Genomic DNA, 21,470 nt, shown 5'->3' with positions numbered 1-21,470 from the left:
CTTTTTCGGGTCGATTCGGTTTCGACAACTAAGGGCTTGTTCCGATTTACTGAAAACAACTAAACTAAATTGAGTTGAACTGAATTGTTTATGAAATATGAAAATTAGAAAGTAAACTGAATTGAAATGAAATAATTAGAGCGGACCTGACCTAAACTGAAGTGAACTGAAATTAAGCTGAACAAAATAGGCCCTAACTACCCACACCCATCCCATAAACAATCCGACCAGTGACTTCACCCCACTTTCAGCTGCTACTCTTGCAATTTCATCACTCAACTCAACAATCTGGAAAACTCTGAATAAATTAGACCAAATTCTGAATTTGATAATCCTATTTATAATCATCCCATTCAAATTCAATTGAATTCACTTAATCTAACTCCTCCAATATCCACCAAATTCCACTTATTTAACAATTTTTGACTTCTGTCAAACCCAGAAAACTCAACAATGGCAGCAACACCAATGCCCGGAAACCCTAATTTGGACGGAAATCCGCCGCCATTGCCGCCGCCTCCGGGAACTGACATGACCGGAATTTGCTTCAGAGATCAATTATGGCTTAACACTTATCCTCTTGATCGTAATCTTGTTTTCGATTACTTCGCTTTGTCCCCCTTTTATGATCATACTTGCAATAATGAGCAATTGCGAATGAATTCTGTTCATCCCCTCGATCTCTCTCATCTTTCGTAAGTAAACCCCTAATTTCTTCCCTCCTAATTCAAAATTGTTTTAGGGTTTTATTCTACTAAGCTTAATTGTTCATTGTCAAATTAATTGTTTAATATTTAACAAATGTGGTATAATTTGATTTGATAAAGATGTTTGATTTAGTGGGTGTGTTTGTAATTGCAATTGTGTTGGTAAGAATGAATTTTTGTGTGTTTATTACATCAAGGTAGGTTTTTTTTTTTTTTTTGGCAAAAATTTTGATTATTGGTGAACTGCTATGATTAAGCTATGTTTTTACATCATTGATGTACTCTATCCATTCGGACCGTCTCGCTTTAATAGGACACATATGGTTAGAGCTCATGTTTGCTGAACTGGTTAAAATAAGCTGAAAAGAACAGAGATTAAGTTGGTAAGTTTGATTTTAGTTACAAGGTAGTTTCTTGTGAGTATTGTGTTGACTTTGAGTATGTTTGTGATACAGGAAGATGACAGGGATTGAGTATATGCTGTATGAAGTTGTAGAGCCTAATTTGTTTGTCATTCGTATGCAAAAGAGGGATAGTCCTGAGAAAGTTACGCCGATGTTGACTTACTATGTATTAGATGGTTCTATCTACCAAGCCCCTCAGCTTTGCAGTGTTTTCTCTGCAAGAATTGTAAGATTTCTCTTTGATTGTTCTCTTCAAGTGATAATACTTGTAATACTCAAGTTCCCGCTAGCTGTTATAGTTAAATGTGCTTATTGTTCCCTTTAAAGTCCTAGTGGTGAAATTAAAAAAAAAATTCTTATAAAGTGAAACTCATTTCACGGCAGAAGTTAAATAATTTTACTTTACAATTTTTTTTAGAGATTGTTTGCTCATTTTAAGTGTGCTTGGATGGGCAGGGGCGCGCTTTGTACTACATACAGAAAGGATTCTCAACTGCTGCTTCCAAGTTGGAGAAGATTGGACATGGTAATTTTGTTAATGGCTTTGGTTTCAACTTTTACAAGAGGTTCATAACTAATAATTTTTGACTTGCATGTTTTTGGTGAACATTGTTGGGCTGGTTATGTTCCTTAGTACTCATGACTATAAGTTCTGGGATTTCTGGGAAATCATCTCTTTCACGATCAGTGTTGCTTTATTTAAAACTGTCGTGATTTTGAGGGGTTTTCAGCTCGGTTTTGGAAGATAAGAGAAGGTGATTTCTAGGAATGAACAACTCTTGCAAATTTTGGATAGATCCTTAATAACTGGTTATTTGTCAGCCAAAGTGTGGATCAGCCGACTGAAATCTACATTGAATCTGTTATCCACTTCGAAATGTTTAGTCTTAGATGCTGAAATACTTGAGCTTTCTGGACCTCTTTTAGAGTCACTTGATGTCAAATTATTAGTCCTGCAAACCTTTCTCATCACTAAATGTCAAAATACTTATGTGATAGTAGTCTAGGATGCTTACTAATTTGGAGCACAAGCTTCATGCATAGAGCTTGTAATAAGCCTAGAGAACTGTCTATTATGGCTTTTACCATGCTGGACCTGCGTAGAATTCTTTGAGTCTAGGATGGAAGATTTCCTGTTCATTTTGGCATTCTTTGCCTCACCTATTTCGGGTTTGTTGCTAATTATTGATATGTACCACATATAGTAATTAGTCTTGGATTTTATATCTAATTTTTCAAGATACCTTGGGAAGCTCTAAAACTTGTTTATATGATTGATTTTCTTATGCTTGTTCCAACAGACAGTGAAAGTGATGACGCAAGTGATGATACAGCAGCTACTAAAGAGACTATTGATCTCAGAGAACTAAAGAGAGTGGATCATATCCTTGCTTCCTTGCAGCGTAAGGTAAGCTGAACTTTTTGAGCATTACCTGCGTCTAAGCCTTCATACATGAAACATAGTATTTCTATTCCCAGGAGTACAGAGGTTTTCTCAATATATGATATTATTTTGATTTGAAATAAACTAAGATGGGACTTTATTGAGACAAATTCCCTTATAAGACTGTCATTACAAGACCTCTCAATAGTCATTTCTGCTGTTGACTTGTTGCAATGAAACCATCCCTATATTTTACTTGTCCTGGATTTTTTTGGCTTTTTTTAACCTTTCATGGAAGGAAAATGTCATCTCAGACAAGGGACAATTAATATGCTGAGTGTCTTTGAGGGAATGAGGAGTATGTCGTGACTTGTGATTAGTGAAGGCTTCATCTGTGCATATCATTCCTTCCCCAGACCCCTCCAGCGGAAGGATTCATTCTGCTTGTTTTGTTTTTGGGTTGTTCATAAGCAGGTCATTTGTGGATCAGATCAATGTTTGTTTAACTGTGGCTGTTATGAAAATGTTGAGTAGTCCAATTTGGGACAGACGGTTTTGTTTTGGGACCGAGTGGTGGAGGAAGGGATGATGTGAAGGTGGAGATTGCCACAAACTCGTCAGCAGGGGGTGGTGGAAGAGGATTTGCCGCACTCTTTGGTCTCCTCTTTTGAGAGCATGGCCATCAATCCGCGACAAGAGCTACGGAGGTCAGACAGGCCAAGATATTTATCTCAAAAGGCAACTGAGACAAAGAAGCAGGAGGAGGGCAGGGGAAAGTAGATTATGTTGGGCTTGTTTTGTTTTGGGAAAGTAGATTATGTTGGTCATTGTTTTCATATAGCTTCTGGATTTCTAGACCAAATAGTTCCACTCAGTTAGAAACTCATCTTACCTTTATGTAGAATAATTTTCTACTTAGAATTTTTTTTTTTTTTTTTTTTGGTCAAACTACTTGGGATTTGGTTACTGAAGATTTTCAGTGCTTTATTGAAGAGTTGCTCTATTATTTGAGATTAGTACTACGTTGTACTGCAAAGTACTTGTATATACTAAGCAGCGTTTATTCTGTTTATGCAGCTACAACCAGCCCCTCCACCACCACCATTTCCAGAGGGCTATACTCCATCTCAGCCTACAGAAACGGAACAAGGCTCAGAAACCCAACAAGGGACAGAACAACAGCAGCCTCCGCCTGTTGATCCCATCATTGACCAAGGGCCAGCTAAAAGAACGAAATATGATTGATCTTTTCTTGCCAATTTTATGCAAATGTCATGCGAAATAGCAAAATGGTGGCTTTGACAGGGTTGATGTTTCCTGTAAAATGGAATATATATGGAATTTGAGTGAAATATCTCCCTTCTTTCATGATCATCTACCGTGCTACTGGAAGGTTCATCTCAATTTATTTACTTCCCAGCATGAGGTAATTGACAAATTAGAGATGCTTATCTTAAATATCCTGCTTATTCTCATGATCAATTTCTCTGATGCTTAGTGATATACACTGAAAATTGACCTTACAATACTGCATGTCTATGAATATTGAATATGACTACCCGATAATTTTTTATTAAATATTTAAGCTTGTACAACCTCCTCTTCTCTTTTCTCCTTAAAACTATGCTCTTCTTTTGCAGCTTCACAAGCTTCTTCTGTCTTCTGTTGTTCTTTCTGTGCTTCCCCATTTTGCGCACCATCTTTAGCCTTACTTGTCTGGACCAGCTCTTTCACCCAGTTAAGCAGCTTCTCAGTTGCCGCCTCATCTGCTTGTTTCATTCACTCATCAATGATTTGGATACACAAAGGAGAGTTTGACAGTAAATTATGCTCTCTATCATACATATATGTTCCATCTGACTTTGTTGGCCAAATTTCTGATCATAAACACATTGTATTGATCTGTAATACTGGGTTATAACATTTCTAGATTAGCTTAAAGAATTATTTTAGTAAACTGTCAATTTATAGTTTTTAACATGCTTTCAAGGACATGCATTAATGATTATAGTTGACAAGATTTGACCACAAAAGTCAAATGGTAGCCTATTATTTTTTAGAATCGACATGTTATTAGACCATTTGAAAATAAAGTGACAACATACCAAGTCTTGGCACAGTGTGGCCTTGAGGGTGCCTTATAATGAGAGGATCTTGAAAAGCCGCGGCAAGATCCTCAGAGGGAAGTTTCAACCAATCCTTTTCCCCGATAAAATGAACTGATTTAGCCTTGTTAGGCTCTTTGTAAGCTACCTCACAGATGCTTGGAATCCTAAATTTTGATCCAGAAACCGATATGAAGAACTTGAAGGGTGGATGATCCTTCAACACCTTCCCTTGTGATTGGTATCCGATCAAAAGGGCTGATAATGTTGCTCCCTGATAATATAAAACTTGATGAAAATTTATAGATTTTATCATAGAATATACTTTGTAGTATTCATTAGATTTAAATATGTTACCTGAGAGAAGCCAAGGAGACCGTCAAAGGGTCCATGGGTGGTGATGTAGTTGCATAAATATGAGATGCACTCTTCCAAGTTAGTATACTCTGTGAATTCCTTCAAGGAGAAAAATATCGATCAGTAAAACTGTAGAGTCTAACAGCTAACAGCCAAACACCCACATAGAACCGAAAGTGGTTGTGCCGAGCCTTAAAACAATTGTGGCACGGCCGATACAAGTCACACAACACCTTGTGCTGCCCCAGATCACTTGCTGTGTTTTTCCTTTCGGTAAATTATGAGGAAATGGAAGTGAAATCATTTCTGTCAATTTCTTTCTTTTTCCTACCAATTTCTATGCAATTGGTGAAACAAAACTTAAATTAGTACTTTATTTTTGTTACATAATCGTGTGATTTAAAAAAGATAACATCTAAGTCTAATAAAGACAAAGAATTTAAGATTAAACCCCATTAACATTAAACCTATCCACCTTAATTCTTAACAATGAGTCAATGACATCCACCGGATTCTTCCATCTATAAACTTTGATTAATTGGATTGATATTTTTTCGGTTGGATTATTAATATATTAAGGTTGGACCGCCGATATTATTTAAGTTGGTGAGAAATACACATAATAAGAAGATACATGCATGTATAATATGTGTGTACCTTATTGAATTGGAACCATTCATAGTAAGGAGGTGGAAAGAATCCCTCTATGTCTGACTTGCCACCAGCAGGATATAGACCATCTGGAAAATCCTGTCACATTTTTTTTTATTCATTTAATTAGTTTATTTCAAGACATCTTATGTTTGATACAATAAATCCATCATTTTGCCTCAATTGCTACACACACATAAATTTAATCTACGTACCTAAATTAAACACGATTTGCTTACAAGTACTGAAGTACGATTATTAAATATCAATATACACTGTTAAAAGTGAAGTCGAATTGTTTATTAAGAGGTACATGTATATTTATCATCTTAAGTTGATAGTGTGACTATGATACTATACTTTTATCGTCTGTTTCTTAAAATAGTTTTTAACAAAACACTAATCATCAAAACATGAATTATACTTTGAAACTTAGATAATTTCAAACTTTCATTTAAAAAGTGCAATCAAACCGTTGTACTAGCTAGCAAGAGTAAAAACTAATGGAATATTGTTTGGTGAAAAAAGTAAAGGAATATAAAACTACATTATATTAGTTGCAGATCCGAGTTGTACTAGTAATTAAAAAAACAAAAATAAATGTTGATCGAAGTGATCAGTGAAGTGTGTTTTCCCAATTATTATGAACAAGTTGTTGAATACTTTGATTGACAAGCTAAATAAGGTTGGATCCAGTTGATCATGACCAAATAATATAGTGATTTCATGTCAAGGCACATCATTTTCCTTAATCACCTTTGTACATGGGCAATTAAGTCCATTAAAATGGTTGTTACTTGTTAGGCTACAATTTATTGATATAATTTGAGGGTTTGATTTATTGTGTCTGAAATCATATTATCTGAACTTATAACATCTGTCAAACCTACTTGTATATTATGTGAGTGTATCAAAACTTCTTATGAATGAAAGACCACTAAAGTTGGTCTTATATTAAGTGATTGTAAATTTGTACTAAACTCAATTAATTATCATTGCAAGTAAAATAAACCACCACTAAATTTTTGTCAATTAATTTTTCTTACCAACTCAAGAACTATTGCAAGTACATGACTAAACTTCATAATATATATTGTAGTTAGTTTACTTAAATTATGATAAATTTGTACTAATTTCAGATAATTAATAGAAAGAAAGATTTACCAAATCTATTGTCCCCAAAAAATAAAATAAAAAAAAAAAAAAAAAAAAAAAAAAAAAAAGATTTACCAAATCAAAATTAGCAAAAATTGAAGGATCCCATTTGCTGATTTGCTTCTTTAAGAAACTCCCACTTGTTCTGAATCCATGAAGACACAGAATCTTCATCTTCTTATTATTATCTTCACCACTAATTTCCATTTTTCTAAAATTGAGCTCACAAAAAGATTAAATTTAGTTTATTGGTGAAAAATTGCATAGGTTAGTTAGTTATATATATATTGTGTACCTACCACCAAAATTTATAAAGGGCCAACTACCTCTGTTACAAGAGTTAGCTTCTGGTTTTTTCTCCTTCCACGTGAATTTCTCCTAACTTACTATCTTATTAGCCAAGTATTTGATCTACTTTCTTGAGTTTTTGTTTTAAATTGTCTCGTTTTATATACGAGGACTTCGTATATTGAAGTCGCAAAGATGGATTGATCATTTCTTGTGTCTATCATAATATCATATACAGAATAGTCCGTTAGAATAAAATATAAAAAACTTACGGTGTTTTGCGGATGATATCATATCGTAGTTACTTTGATTTGAATGATTGGCCGAAGAGTGTAAGACCAAGACCAAGTTCTAGGGTATACTGGAGTAGTATGTAATTTTTATTATTCGTTGCTTGTCTCTCTTATTTAGGGTCTGTTCACTTCAGTTTGAGTTCAATTCAGTTCAATTCAGTTATAATCAGTTCTGTTCAGCTCATAATTTCCTTCTCTCATAAAATATTCATTTCAGCTCTATTCAGTTCAGTTCAGTTCAACTCCAATCAGTTCAATTCAACTCCAATCAGTTCAGTTCAGTTCAGTTCAATTCAGTAAATGTGAACAGACCCTTAATTGCATTCATAATTTGCTCAATTCAGTAAATGTGAACAGACCCTTAATTGCATTCACAATATATATGACAACGAACCAAACACTAACTTAACATACTTGAATTATCCTTAATATTTTTTTCTTTTATCTTGAATTATCCTTAATGTTTTGAACAAGATGTTCATAATAGGAAATTGCCGTTGGCCCCATTTTCACTAACTTTTTATTTTAATTTTAAAAAAGGAGAATCTAATTCTCTAACGTCTATAAATCAGAAAACGTCTTACACTGACATACCTATTTCAAATAATTTGTGTATTAATTAAATTATTCACACAAAAATAAATAAAATGCATTTTTTCAACGTTTATGTGGGTCCCTCATGTCTTCATCTATAAAATCATCCCCTTAATTTCTTGCAATTTCTCTGATTTCTTTTTTTCACCAAAAAAAGGAAAATAAAATCGAGTCCGATTATTATTTTCAAGGAGCCTCACTCTATTTCTCTCAATCTTTTTTTTCTCCCTCTTAGACAGTGCACTTCAGATAAGGTGAATATTCTCTCTTTTTTCTACTTAAATTTTCAATCTTTAGAAATTGTTATTCTTTTGATTTGTGATTTTAATCTGGGTTTTTTTTGTTCTTAATTGTTATGTGATTAATTGATTAATTCTTTATGATTTCTTGTAAGTTTTAGTAGTTAGATGTTTAATCATAAAGGTTTTGGGGTTTTGTTCTTGTTTCTTTGATTGCATTGATAGTGTCTGTTGAATTTTGGTGTTACCCATTTTTTAATATTATCTGAATTGGTTAATTGAGTGGAAGATTGAAACTTTTTGGTAAATTAGGGTTTGAGTATTGAAATTAAATTCAATTTAGGGTTTTTTGTATGAATTTAGGGTTTTTTGTATGAATTTAGTGTTTTTTGTATGAATTTAGGGTTTTTTTGTATGAATTTGAATTTGGATTTCTGGGTAAATTTGAGGGATGAGATTTAATTTCAATTGGGTGTTTTTTCAGGAATTGAATCGGGGTTTCTTGGTTTTTCTGCATTTTTTTTTCTGGGTTCTCTTTATGCTTTATCTTTTTCTTCTTTTCTTTTTTGTCTCTTTCTTTTTAGAATCCAGCAAAGCCAACATCTATATAGATATAGGGGGGGAAAGGGCAAATTTTTTTGTTTGTTTGTTGACTTCCTTGTTGTGGTAAAGAATGTACAAATTGTGCAAACTTGGATCATCGATATAATCAGTCTTTTAGGGTAATAACAGTAGAATAATTTCTCATACTGTTTTGTGAATGATTGTACTTTATAGAGGGTATAAGTTTGATGATACCGCTGATAATCCGATATCATTTCCTGCTGGAGTGAATAAGCGTGAACAAAGTAACGGAGTCATCCTACCCTAGGGAGAGGATTCGAAAGTAGTTGATTATAAAGTTTTGCTAAAGGGAGGCAGTCATCGGAATAACATGATTGGCATATGGTTGACATCTCTAATGTAGAATGTGGCTCTTTTTTGAATTATTGTTACTAGTAAAAGGAACTTGATCATTGCGCAGTATGTTATTAAATGTTGGCATGTTGCACAATTCTTCTTTCTATCATCATTATTTGAGAGGAGTTTATGTTTCCTACTTGATGATATGTTACATATAGGTTAACTTTGAGGATTGTTTGACAATTGGTTCAAACTTTGAATTTTGACGATTGATTTATGCGTTTGAATGTCACTTGAAGATTTGAAGGCGGGTGGAGAGCTTTAATGAGTTGTAACATACTTTATGTCACATTTATCTTCTTGAAAAGATGAACATTAATACTCACTTGGGAAAGTGGTTGTATGATAAGTGATAAGCATCTTGGAGAAAGAGCATAAATCTTAGTAATATTTTCATGGAAGGACCTCATGCAGCAATGCTGGTGACAAAAACATGGCTGATCCTAAATTTAGGTTGAGGGTTAGGGTGGAAAATCTTTTTGGGATTTTCTAGCATGGAATAAGTTGTTGTTTGTTCAATTGGGAATTTTACTCCTAGATCCAGCAGAAAGCTGCATAATTGGGAATATATTTCGATATGCATATTTTCTCATTTATGGTAAATTGCTTAACATATTGATTGAAATTTGCACTTACTGAATGCCACTTCTCATTTATTTTGGGAATTATACTTTCTATTCTCACTTCCCACCCAACTATCATAATCACGGTCAGCCAAACAACACAATACAGCACTTTCTTGGAAGTTTGTGTTAGTGTGTTTATAGTCAGCACAGAATGTTTCAAATTTTTAGTCTATTTAATTTGTATAGAGGAAAACAAGATTGTCATCTAGTTAATGATGTATACAAGCAGACCTACACTATCAGGTGTTCATGCTAGCGCAAGGGTAGCAACTCAAAATATAAGCAAAGCAGTAGCATAGTAGATCTCTAGGGTCGTGTCATTTAAATTGTGTGCTTTGAAATAAAACATGCCTGCAGTTTATTGTGTCATTTATATATGAAACATTATAGCTCGTGTTTCTATTTAATGATCCTACCTTGTTCTTTTTATGCAGATAATAACCCTGCTCGGAGCCCCTCACCTCTGCAATAGTGGTTGTAGGAGCTTCAAAGAGTCAGGTGAACACTGAAGGTCAAAGCAACTTGTCAAATAAATAACTTGCCTATATGGTAATTTTGCCTACAGTATTCTACTTTTAATTATTTTGCCATGATATGACCTAAGTCTAGCAGTATAGTTATACGTTTGTATAAATGCACATGTTATAAGTAGGTTTCAGGGGAAAGGATTGGATGTCAAGAATCTTACCAAATTGCAATGTGAATTAAATGAGATTCTTATCTTTCATCGACTACATGGCTGATTTGTCAAGTATCATGTGTGTTTGAGTGGTGGTAATGGAGTTAGTTAATTATGTTCACTAACTATTTTTTGGTATGAGAGTTGTGGTAAATACTAGGGGTAACTAATTCACCATTTTTAACCTCTCTCAACCCTATGATAACAAAAATGTTTCCCTCAATCCCCAATTTGATACCAGGGATTCCTTTCCAAGTGTTAACCAAACAACATATAAATATATAATAGTAACACTGTATTACCATTTCTCCTTATCTGTTTCCATTCCATTTTCTTTCCAATATTCATACTAAACATGCACTAAGTGTGATACAGTTACATTAACCTGATTTCTAGGCATTATCTTCTCTTTCCTTTTTGTAGTTTTTGGTTTTCAACTTTACCTCTCTTTTAATATTGAAAGTAGTGTCCTTTTAGGAGGCTGCTTTTGCAGTGGTTGGGTCTTTCAAAACAGCATCTATTCTGTTTCTGATGTTTATACTGGGGCAGACGTATCAAATTTTCTTGCATGGAGATCCCTTAGTATATATGTGGTGTTGATGCATTAGCTTAGGGAAATTCATATACCTTTCATTGTGTGACCAAGGCTAATTTTTTTTTTCACTGTAGGCTACAAATGAAAATCTTCCGCCAAATGTGATTAAGCAGCTCGCAAAAGAGTTAAAAAATCTTGATGAAACTCCTCCGGAAGGAATCAAAGTGGGCGTTAATGATGATGATTTTACGACCATATTTGCTGATATAGATGGCCCAGGTCTGTTTTCCTATCTCTCTCTTAATTTGGCATGAGTGCTCACAAAGGGACTCCTCTAATAATGGAATTTTTCTGAGATTTGTAGTCAAATTATGTTGTTGTTGTTGACATCTACCACTGAATTTTGCAGCTGGAACCCCGTATGAAAATGGTGTGTTCCGCATGAAATTGATATTGTCGAGTGACTTTCCCCATACTCCTCCCAAAGGTATTATTTCTTTTTCATTTGCTAGTATATCTTTGTCTCTTTGGTTACATTCCTTTGTATGTTTTTCTTTTTTACAAATTGTTGATAGACTATTGATTGAGTACATTATTGATGATTTCTACATGTGATGCTTCAATCTCTCCTTTGATGCTTCTAATAAAAACCGATATGTGGCTTTTCAAGCTTGATTATGTTTAAATATTGTCTTTTACGTAATCAGAAACAAAATGTTAGATGTTGGAAATGTAGGAGCTCATACAGTAGGTTTTTCCCTCTTTATTCTATTTATTGTTTGGCCTGCTTCATTGACTAATGCTTTTAATTTTTTTTTAGTTGGTATCTTATTGGAATATTTGCTTCAAATTGTTAGTGGTTAGTTAACTCCTAATGTTAGTGGAATCATAATAGTAGTGGGTTAGTTTAGTGGGGGTTAATGTTAGCATGATCAATGATCATGGGATTATGTTCCTTATTTTTAGTTATATTTTGCACTATATATATGTTGCAAGGTAGTACAATTTTAAAATGGATTGAATACAACTTTTATTATTCTTTCCCTTCTCTCATCTCTATTTTATTATTTCAACACGGTATCAAGAGATTCAGGTTAGATCCGGGATAAGAAAAAAAAAGGAAAAAAAAAAAAGAAAAGAAAAGAAAAGAAAAGGGAAGGGAAGGAAAAAAGATGAAGAAAAAGAAGAAAAAAGAGAGAGAGAGATAGAGAGTATTTTAAAAAATAGAGAGAGAGAGATAGAGAGTATTAAAAAAAAATATCGAGTAAGGAGATATTAAAAAAAAATATCGAGTAAGGAGACAAGCAACGCAGCTTGATCTCATTGTTTGAGAGCAATATTTTTTTTTTTTTTTCGAGTGAAATATTTTTGTGAGTATTTTTTTGTGTGTTTAACCATGGAAGTAATGGTTAGTGTGGTGTGTTGATGGGTTCCCTTTTAGCCCATGAAGGTGTGGAAGTCGTAATCAATGCAGAGATGGTTTCCAAGATAATACCAAAGATGTTTGGTATGATGCAAGGTGACATGGTCAATTAGAGGACAATGTCAAAGAGAGTTAATGGAGAGATGTGCTCCATTAAATGTAAGTTGATGATAATGTGCATCAACAAGATCAAGTAATTGATGAGAAGTGCATCAATAAAAAAATGTCGAGAATTAGTTGTGCGGAGAGAAGTGCTCCGAGAATATCATGTTGGTGATAATGTGCACCATCAAAATTGTGTGGGTGATGAGAAGTGCATCACAAAATGCTGTAAAAGCAAAAGAAAATTTCGTCGAGATCAAGCATGAAAATCGAATAGTCATTGTAATCCAATTTGAAGCAAGGGGGTGTATTGGAATATTTGCTTCAAATTGTTAGTGGTTTGTTAACTCCTAATGTTAGTGGAATCATAATAGTAGTGGGTTAGTTTAGTGGGGGTTAATGTTAGCATGATCAATGATCATGGGATTATGTTCCTTATTTTTAGTTATATTTTGCACTATATATATGTTGCAAGGTAGTACAATTTTAAAATGGATTGAATACAACTTTTATTATTCTTTCCCTTCTCTCATCTCTATTTTATTATTTCAACATATCTGATGTGTACTGCTAATTTTTTTCCATCTAGAGAACTTCTCCACTGTGATTTAGAAATAATGATTTACCATACTGATGACAGGCTATTTCCTTACCAAGATTTTTCACCCTAACATCGCAAATAATGGTGAAATTTGTGTGAACACTTTGAAAAAGGATTGGAACCCAACGCTGGGATTGCGACATGTTCTTTTGGTTAGTGCTGCCGACTTTTTATTTTTTATTTTTGTGTTTCCGTGTCATGTTAGCCCTTGACACCTGTTTCTATTTTTAGTGGAATCCTCTAACAATTTATGGTTATTGTTTCCCTTTTAACAGGTTATTAGATGTTTACTTATTGAACCTTTTCCGGAATCTGCCTTAAATGAGCAAGCTGGCAAGATGCTGCTTGAAAACTACGAGGAGTATGCAAGGCTTGCTAGGTAAGCTTAAATTCTTTATTATTGGGATGTTGTATACTGGTTAACCACCCTTTATTTTCAGCTTAATATACTGTCCTTGTCCCCAAACTTGTAGTGTTGGTATAGAGACTAGAAGTTGCAAAAGTTACATATATGTAATTGGATAGAATTGAAAAGGATTCGAGGTGGGGGGGAAGTGTTGGGAATCAATAGATAATTAGGATTGATGATGGAGAGGAAATCGTAGAAAAATTATTTTAGTTGCAGTTGAAATGTCAAGGTGATTTGGGGACAACCTTGGAAAGTGTGAAGAAAGTTTAGGAAGGAGGGAGTGATAAACATTGCCACACGTGTGATAAACATTGCCACACGTGTGATTTATGTGGCTAGTAATGAATCTAATAATCTCATTAAGACTACAAAGCAACGATAACTGTCTTTTAAGAAGGGGGGAACAAACAATTTGAATGATTTGGTGAAAATATTCAACAGGATTTTTTCAATTTTCTTATCAATCTATATTGGTGTGTTTTGGCAGATTGTACACAGGAATCCATGCCAAGCCTAAATCCAAGCCAAAGCATGGAGCAATTTCTGAGTCAACCACAGCTTTGAATGTCGACCAGAGAAACAACGCTTCAGCTCAAAATGCTGATCAGAAAAGCACATTGGCAAATACTGGGGCTCCTTCACCATCCCCTGTGGCCTCATCAACGACTAGCAGTAAGGCAACGAGCCTTCAAGATCAGCCTGCAGGAAATGTTGCTTCTGCTATGCCATTAAGTGAGAACGGAGCAGTAGGGTCTTCAAATGTGCCGCCACCAGCTGCGGCACCTGTAGCGCAAAAGAAAGATGTTGGTTTGAAGGCCCAGGCGGAGAAAAAGAAGATTGATGCGAGAAAGAAGAGCTTGAAGAGATTATGATTACAAATGTAGACAGTAAATGGTGACTGTCATATACCGTTGTTTTAGATCATTTTTCTCTCTGCCTTTACCCCTCCCCATAGGGTGTCACTTTGTCTCCATTAGAGGGTGGCACCATTGACAAGTTGCTTTGACTCATTGTAATGAATATGTATTTGTCTATTTGGGAGATTTTACTGTCATCTCTTGGCTTTGCTCTTTGCACCTTCTAATAAGTTTCGAGAAAATTAAGTGCAAATAACTTTAAACATTCCAGATTGATCGAATGTTGACGTTTTGCATTTATTTTAATCTTATACAGTTATACTCCATGATTTGTATCCTTACTATTGTTAAATACTACGTACTTCGTATCAAGCAGTTGCCATAAAGGCCGTGCCAAAAAAGTAATTGATCAAATATCTATCGAAGTATCGAGTATGATTGCTCAATTTTTTTTCAAGATATTCCTTATAAAGGAAGAGCTGATTACGATGGCACAATTTAGTTCGATGTACATATTAGATCACAACTGATGTCCTTACAAATTTTTGATAGGGTTGTCGATGTGAAAGAAATACATTATATGAGAGGCTATATTATTTGTTACTGGTGAGTGTTGGCACCTGCATCACTTGGATTGTCCTGCCTAGGATCGATTTCGCGTAGCAATTGTTGCCCAAAAGACCAAAACTATAAAAACTGGTTTCTTCCGATAGGATGAGATTGGCTGTCAGGTATGGGCTCGACAATTGTATTCAGCATATACACAAACCTAATCTACAACTCTGCAAGGTTTCCTGTTTAATGAATGCATAACTATCACAGAAAAGTTCAAGTTCGCATTAATGTGGTTCCACAGATGATGAAATCGTCACCAAAATGATCCAGAAAATTCATCAAAGAGCGAGGATGGAAACTCGCTGAACAATAGTCTGTAACTAAAAAGCTGGAGGAAAGATGAGACTAGTAGAATCAGAGAAAATATGAGTCAACCCATTCATCAAAATTAGTTGGTTCTCCAAAGCGAATCAGATACAATAGAAACCAGAAGAAAACATAAAGTCACCAAGACAAGACATCATTACAGTAATGGGTAAACAAGGATCAACAGAAATCACATAACCACAACATTGCTAAAATGTCTGGTTTCCATGCATCAGAAATTACTAATGAAAAAAAAAAAAAAGCTATAGGTCCCATAATAATTCACTAAGCCATTTTACAAATTTGACTTTTATCCCCTTCTCCATCAACCATCAGAGAAATCCTTACTTGGCCATCATGACTTTGACGAACTCCTCGTAGTTGATTTGTCCATCACCGTCAACATCGGCCTCACGGATCATCTCATCAACTTCTTCATCGGTAAGCTTCTCACCAAGGTTGGTCATCACATGGCGTAGCTCAGCAGCAGAGATAAAGCCATTCTGGTCCTTGTCAAAGACACGGAAAGCTTCCTTCAATTCCTCCTCAGAATCGGTGTCTTTCATCTTTCTGGCCATCAAGTTGAGGAATTCTGGGAAATCGATAGTACCATTTCCATCAGCATCAACCTCATTGATCATGTCCTGAAGCTCTGCCTCAGTAGGGTTCTGACCAAGGGACCTCATCACTGTTCCGAGCTCCTTGGTGGTGATGCAGCCTGCATATTAAAAACAGGTCAGGTGACGGTGAATAGAAGAAGTGATAAAAAGTATTCATCACCTATCTAAAACAAGTAAATTAAGTAACAGCTTTAGTAATTAAGGATCACAAATTTACAGATCATGTTTCTTTTTAAGATAGCCCAGGAAAGGTAGGGCAAAAGATAGTGTCACACTGATACACTGAGTAATCAAGGTCATCGCAACAATCTATATAAAGTAATGCATCTCTGGCATAAGCTACCAGATCGATACTACAAATCGCACAATCTAACCCAAATTGGTAAACAAAAGCATGCAGAATTATGCAAGGACCAATGGCAAAAGTTAATCCTGGTGAGCATGCATGGATGAGAATCATACAGCACTACAGTCTTATAAAGTACACAAAGGGGTAGTTGGTGCCAAGTAACTATCAAAGGATACAGCAAAGAACCAGAAATGAAGCCCAGGATAAAATATACAAGTAAATGACAACAAAAATTAAAGCACAGTTAAGATCGCCATCATTCATGTAAACCAGAAAATTGATTTAAAAGACTAAACTATACTGACTTGATTAATCAAAAGCATACACCCGCAAAAACACAGAACACAACACAGTCAACAATTGAGATCACCATCACATGCCAACAAGGGATGATTAAATCAATCAAGGTAATAAAAAAATACATAAGGCGAGCACTTGTCCATCAAGTGCAGCAAAAATCACATTTAATTTCAACAAGAATATTGATTTCGAACGTTTCAACTAACTATGTTTTGCATGTCAAAGAAATCGACAAAATAATCTACTACCAACGCAAATTCAATCATATTTCATTTAACAATATTTGCAACCGATACCATACCACAAGATTGGAAGCACAATCAACCAAAAAAACCACAAGACCTAGTAAATTCCATCTTTGAATGGCCTCATCAACACAAAAGAACTTCCCATTGACCCATTATCAATCAAAAAACCATCTATTCCATACAAATTCGGCAATCCGGCATACATTATACCTCCCATGTGATCAATTCACAATCATCACCACCCAAAATGGATCCCTACAATGATAACAACAACAACCACCTCTATAATTGCGGTCAAGACGAGTTTCAGGGCAGTTTAGATGTACTAAACATCACTAAATAATCAACAAGTCACAATTACTAATCTCCTATTTTGCAAAATTCCATCATATTCCAAAACAAATCTACTCAAAAATTCTTTTTTTCGATAAATCACGACGAATCTCTCCGCCGAGACAGTACGCAACCTTACGATACCGTCGATACAATAAACCCTAACATGACGAATAAATCCCAACACTTTATTCACTGTTTCAAAAAATCCAACAAATACAACAACTTTTCCAACAAATACAACAACTTTTGTTGATTTCCCTAAACAAAGTAAACAACAAAATCAACAATATTCAACGCATTTTCATCAAATTATCCAAAAAAATCACAATTTTTCATCAAATTAATCAATCAACACATTTCTCATATTCATCAATTCAAACATTTTATCTATAAAAACCTAATCAATTAAACACATAAAACAACAGATCTTCAACATTATTCTCGAAATCAATCAACCAAAACACAAATCAAACAAGTCAAAAACGCCGAAAATCAAATCAATCCAACATAAAAACGACGAAAAACAACCCAAAAAAAAAACCAAAAAATTCCAAAAAAAAAATCAGATCTAGTAAACGAAGAAGAAGAAGATGAAGAACAAACCATCGCCATCTTTGTCAAACAAGCTGAAAGCTTCCTTAAACTCGGCGATCTGTTCGTCGGTGAGTTGTTCCGCCATTTTTTTCTCTCTCTAAAAAACTTCTCCTCTTTCTCTCTCTAAAAACAAAAACTTGTTTTTTCTCTTTGAATTTTCTCTCTCCTAAAATTGAATATCTATCTCAACTTTAGGAAAACTGTAAAAATAAAGGTAAATATATATATTTATATTTAATTTTAGGGTATCACAATTTTTTTCCTTTTTTTTTTTTTTTTAAAGTTTATTTATTGTCTTAATATTAGCCAATGTTCTTCGTTTATATAGGAGGAGAAGATTGAGGTAGTGGGTCATCTTAATTCCTTTGTTTAATTTACTTATTATAGTATAAGAATAATTAATCTACTTTTAATATATATTTATTGATATTTTTACTAATTTTGTCATTGATTTTTTTTTTTTTTTTTTTTTGTTGGTGTTAATGAATAATTGAATATGAGAAAAGTGGGGCACCTTCTTGCATGTATGCCCCCCTCTCCTTGTCTTTCGGTTTCGCATTTGATTTTTGAGGTTTGTATGATTTGTCAAGTCAAGTCTTTCCTTCATGGGACGACTTCTTAATGTACTCTCTCGGTTTCATATGAATCGCTATGAATTGTACTCGTAATTTCTAACGAATTTTAATAAAGAAAAATAGGAAATGAGAGTGGGTTTTGCCTTGAGAGGAAAAGATGGGTTTGAAACCAACCTTGTATGGTAATATTATAGTTAATTTGATACAACTTGAATTCAAAAAATATTACAGTACAATAAATTTTGGATGAAAATACTAATTGAAACTATTTCCTGATTAAATATCCTAAAGTTATTAGTATTTACTTTCCATTTATTCCTTCACTTATTTGTTAAATTTTTACTTTCACCCTTTAGCTCTCCTATAGATAAGAATTTACGGAGTACAATATACAAAAAAGAAAAAAAAAATCCTAAAAAGAACCGAAGAGTATCTGAATATGACATACTATATGAAAATTATAAACATGCACTCCTCGACTCCTCGATAACCAAACCGAATTATTTTCTTCTTTGTTCTCTAAGGGCCTGTTCTCTTTAGATTATTTTCAGTTCAATTAAGTTCTTAATTTCCTTCTCTCATAAAATATTCAGTTTAGTTCAGTTCAACTCAGTTCAATCAATGAGAACAAGCCCTGAGCATTAGACATAAATGAGACTTTTATTTTGAAAAAATTCTAATCTCATGTATCACTCTTTTTTTTTTTTTTTTGAAAAAAGTTCTAAAGGACATTAAATTTCATTAATAATAGCCATACGGCATCTACAATTGACAATTAACGATAATGAAAACGAATTTAACAAAATCAAACAAGAATAAATCGGGGAAGGGCTAAGAATCCAAATACATAAATATAACAATTCGGCACATTCTCGGTTCGTTGTCTCATACAACTTTTTGAGTGGAACCGTCGCCGCTTCGTAATTTTGGGAGAAAGAAAATTCTTGTATTGATTCCGTAACCCGAATCCGAGCCATAATCAATAGTAGCCCCGCACAACCAGAGACCAAATTAAGCACAAATAAAACCTTGTCTTTCGAAGGAGTCCGAAAAACCTTATCTTTCGAAGGAGATCGAAAAAACCTTGTCTTTCGAAGGAGATAAACCCTTTCTTTCGAGGGAGACATTATTGTAACCTAAGAAACAAAATTAAAAACTTAAAAGAAAATAAAGATTGGGGCTTTCCACCGGTGAAATCCGATGGAAGCCCCTTCAAAATTGACAATGGAGGCTAAAATTTAGGAGAGAAAGAGAGGAGGCTAGGGTTTTTCTATATCTGTGATTTTCTGTTTTTTGGTTTTTTTTTTTTTTTTTTCTCATGTATCACTCTTAGATATTTACAAAATGAACTTTTTATTTATTTATTTTCATTGATAATAATAATCATTATTATGTTTTTTTTTAAAAAAAAAAGGAAATAAAAAAAAAATTAAAAAAAAAAAAGAAGAAGAAATGGACCAATAGATATCATTTGATAAAATCAGTCTCTTTTTCTCATGATCGTCGATTGGCAGACACGGTGGTTACGCGGAACTTTACGCGGTGTGGAGGGCCCCACATTTCCCTCATCAACATCTCACGTTGACTATTCTAGTATCTCTTCTTTGTCTATTTCATTTGTTGTCTCTTTCAATTAGAATGTCATTACCACTTTATCATTAAACTTTTATTTAATTAACTACTAATCACATGCTTAGTCAATTGTTAACAAGAGTAATAAAGATTATTACGCAACTCATTCAACCCTTTAACATCAAATCAAGGTTTATGATGTTATGACTAATTCATTTTCGAAATTACATTGGATTTGCATGTGGTTAATTTTCATTGGTCGATAAGAATTGCTAAGTGTGGTTCTTTAAGTTAGCTTTTTTCGATAGAGAAATCAATATTTTGGTCGGTGAAAAAGATAATAAAGCTAAAGTATTACGGTAAAACAATTTTACGATGTTAGTACACAATTACAATTACTATTAAGTCAAAAAAATTAATCTAACTAAATATATACGGAGTAATGAACACTAAATTAATCAATCAATAGTTCACTTCTAATATGGACCAAGTATTTGAATCCATTTTAAAAGCTTGGGTTATCTAATTCAGGAAAAAAGTTTGTACCGGATGTTATCGGCTAACAATATGGTCTAGACACATTGGTTGGATTTATCTAATCGAACCTTGCTCTGTTGTTCATTATCAATCTTAGAATATCGGTCTGATTATTATACACGTAGAAAGCTACTTTTTGACTACGTAAACACTTGCCACCCATCACTTGGGATATTCTATAAATACCTCAACACATTTCACCTTTAAGGTACAACTTTTTTAACCAAAATACTCTCAAATTACTTTCTTAAGCATATCGAACCCATATTGGCTTTATCATTAGAGCGGTCTTCTTAAGACAAAACCCGAGAATAACTAAGCTACTTTGACAGTGCACATATTCAATTAGATGATGAACCATTACCAACCAGTCAACAAGTTTGAAGGCTATATGGGGAAAAAAAAACATATTGAAACTTCTACGAAGTACAAGTACATTAGATACTGTTCCAATATTTCCTGAATAATTATTTTCTATGTTAAATTTGATGCCAATTAGTAATAAAAAAAAATGAAGAAGAAATTAGTTTTGACTATTGTAGACTGCTAAATTATTATGGAGCATCTCAAGAAAATGCCAAAATACGATCACAAAATTGAGAAGTTGGGCTTCCATTGATACTTTGGGCTGTGTCTATGATCTAATAGCATCACTAATTGGAGCAATTGTAAATGGTTTGGTGGAAGAAAGCCCTAAAAGGTGAAATCATCACGAATTCACTAGTGATTAAATTAGCCTTACATAACAAATAGCAATAGTAAATCAAAGGCTAGTTACCTTAGATGGTCGGGCCTCCGTGGCGGCATTTTGATTTGAGATTAAATCTTATCTATAACCAATTTTTCATTGGAAAAAAAAAATAGAGAAAGAGAAGGATTTGAATAAAGGTGTTGTAAGTGTATAAATAACTTAAAATAGTGAGAAAGTCAATGTAATAATGTGATGTACTTTTATAAAGGAGGAAATATCATTTTGAGATATCCTATAATTTATACTAATGGAGTATTTCATTTGTTATAACTAGGTTAAGTCCCGTGTCATGCAC

At 33.8% G+C, this 21,470-nt stretch overlaps 3 protein-coding genes across 3 annotated transcripts; 1 reads left to right on the top strand and 2 right to left on the bottom strand.

The window, feature by feature from the left end:
- The first annotated feature begins 249 nt into the window (after window positions 1-249).
- On the top strand, window positions 250-14,569 carry LOC145609655 (ubiquitin-conjugating enzyme E2 22-like). Its single transcript, XM_081665108.1, has 7 exons — window positions 250-695; window positions 1,163-1,337; window positions 11,115-11,259; window positions 11,390-11,467; window positions 13,146-13,258; window positions 13,382-13,485; window positions 14,003-14,569. Exons 1-7 carry the CDS (start codon window positions 454-456, stop codon window positions 14,385-14,387), a joined length of 1,242 nt encoding a protein of 413 aa, XP_081521234.1. The 5' UTR covers window positions 250-453; the 3' UTR covers window positions 14,388-14,569.
- On the bottom strand, window positions 3,938-6,997 carry LOC145609653 (uncharacterized). The gene is made up of 5 exons (XM_081665105.1): window positions 6,839-6,997; window positions 5,615-5,707; window positions 4,958-5,056; window positions 4,601-4,874; window positions 3,938-4,261 (listed from the first exon to the last, which is right to left on the bottom strand). Exons 1-5 carry the CDS (start codon window positions 6,968-6,970, stop codon window positions 4,077-4,079), a joined length of 783 nt encoding a protein of 260 aa, XP_081521231.1. The 5' UTR covers window positions 6,971-6,997; the 3' UTR covers window positions 3,938-4,076.
- Window positions 14,570-15,341: 772 nt separating the features above from the next.
- On the bottom strand, window positions 15,342-18,011 carry LOC145609654 (calmodulin). Its single transcript, XM_081665106.1, has 2 exons — window positions 17,750-18,011; window positions 15,342-16,011 (listed from the first exon to the last, which is right to left on the bottom strand). Exons 1-2 carry the CDS (start codon window positions 17,823-17,825, stop codon window positions 15,638-15,640), a joined length of 450 nt encoding a protein of 149 aa, XP_081521232.1. The 5' UTR covers window positions 17,826-18,011; the 3' UTR covers window positions 15,342-15,637.
- Window positions 18,012-21,470: the final 3,459 nt, after the last annotated feature.

Source organism: Chenopodium album, chromosome 23, assembly GCF_948465745.1.
Source record: "Chenopodium album chromosome 23, dcCheAlbu1.1, whole genome shotgun sequence".
Taxonomy (NCBI): domain Eukaryota; kingdom Viridiplantae; phylum Streptophyta; class Magnoliopsida; order Caryophyllales; family Amaranthaceae; genus Chenopodium; species Chenopodium album.
The sequence above is the reverse complement of the archived record's forward strand: the minus strand, read 5'-3'. Positions and strand labels throughout refer to the sequence as shown.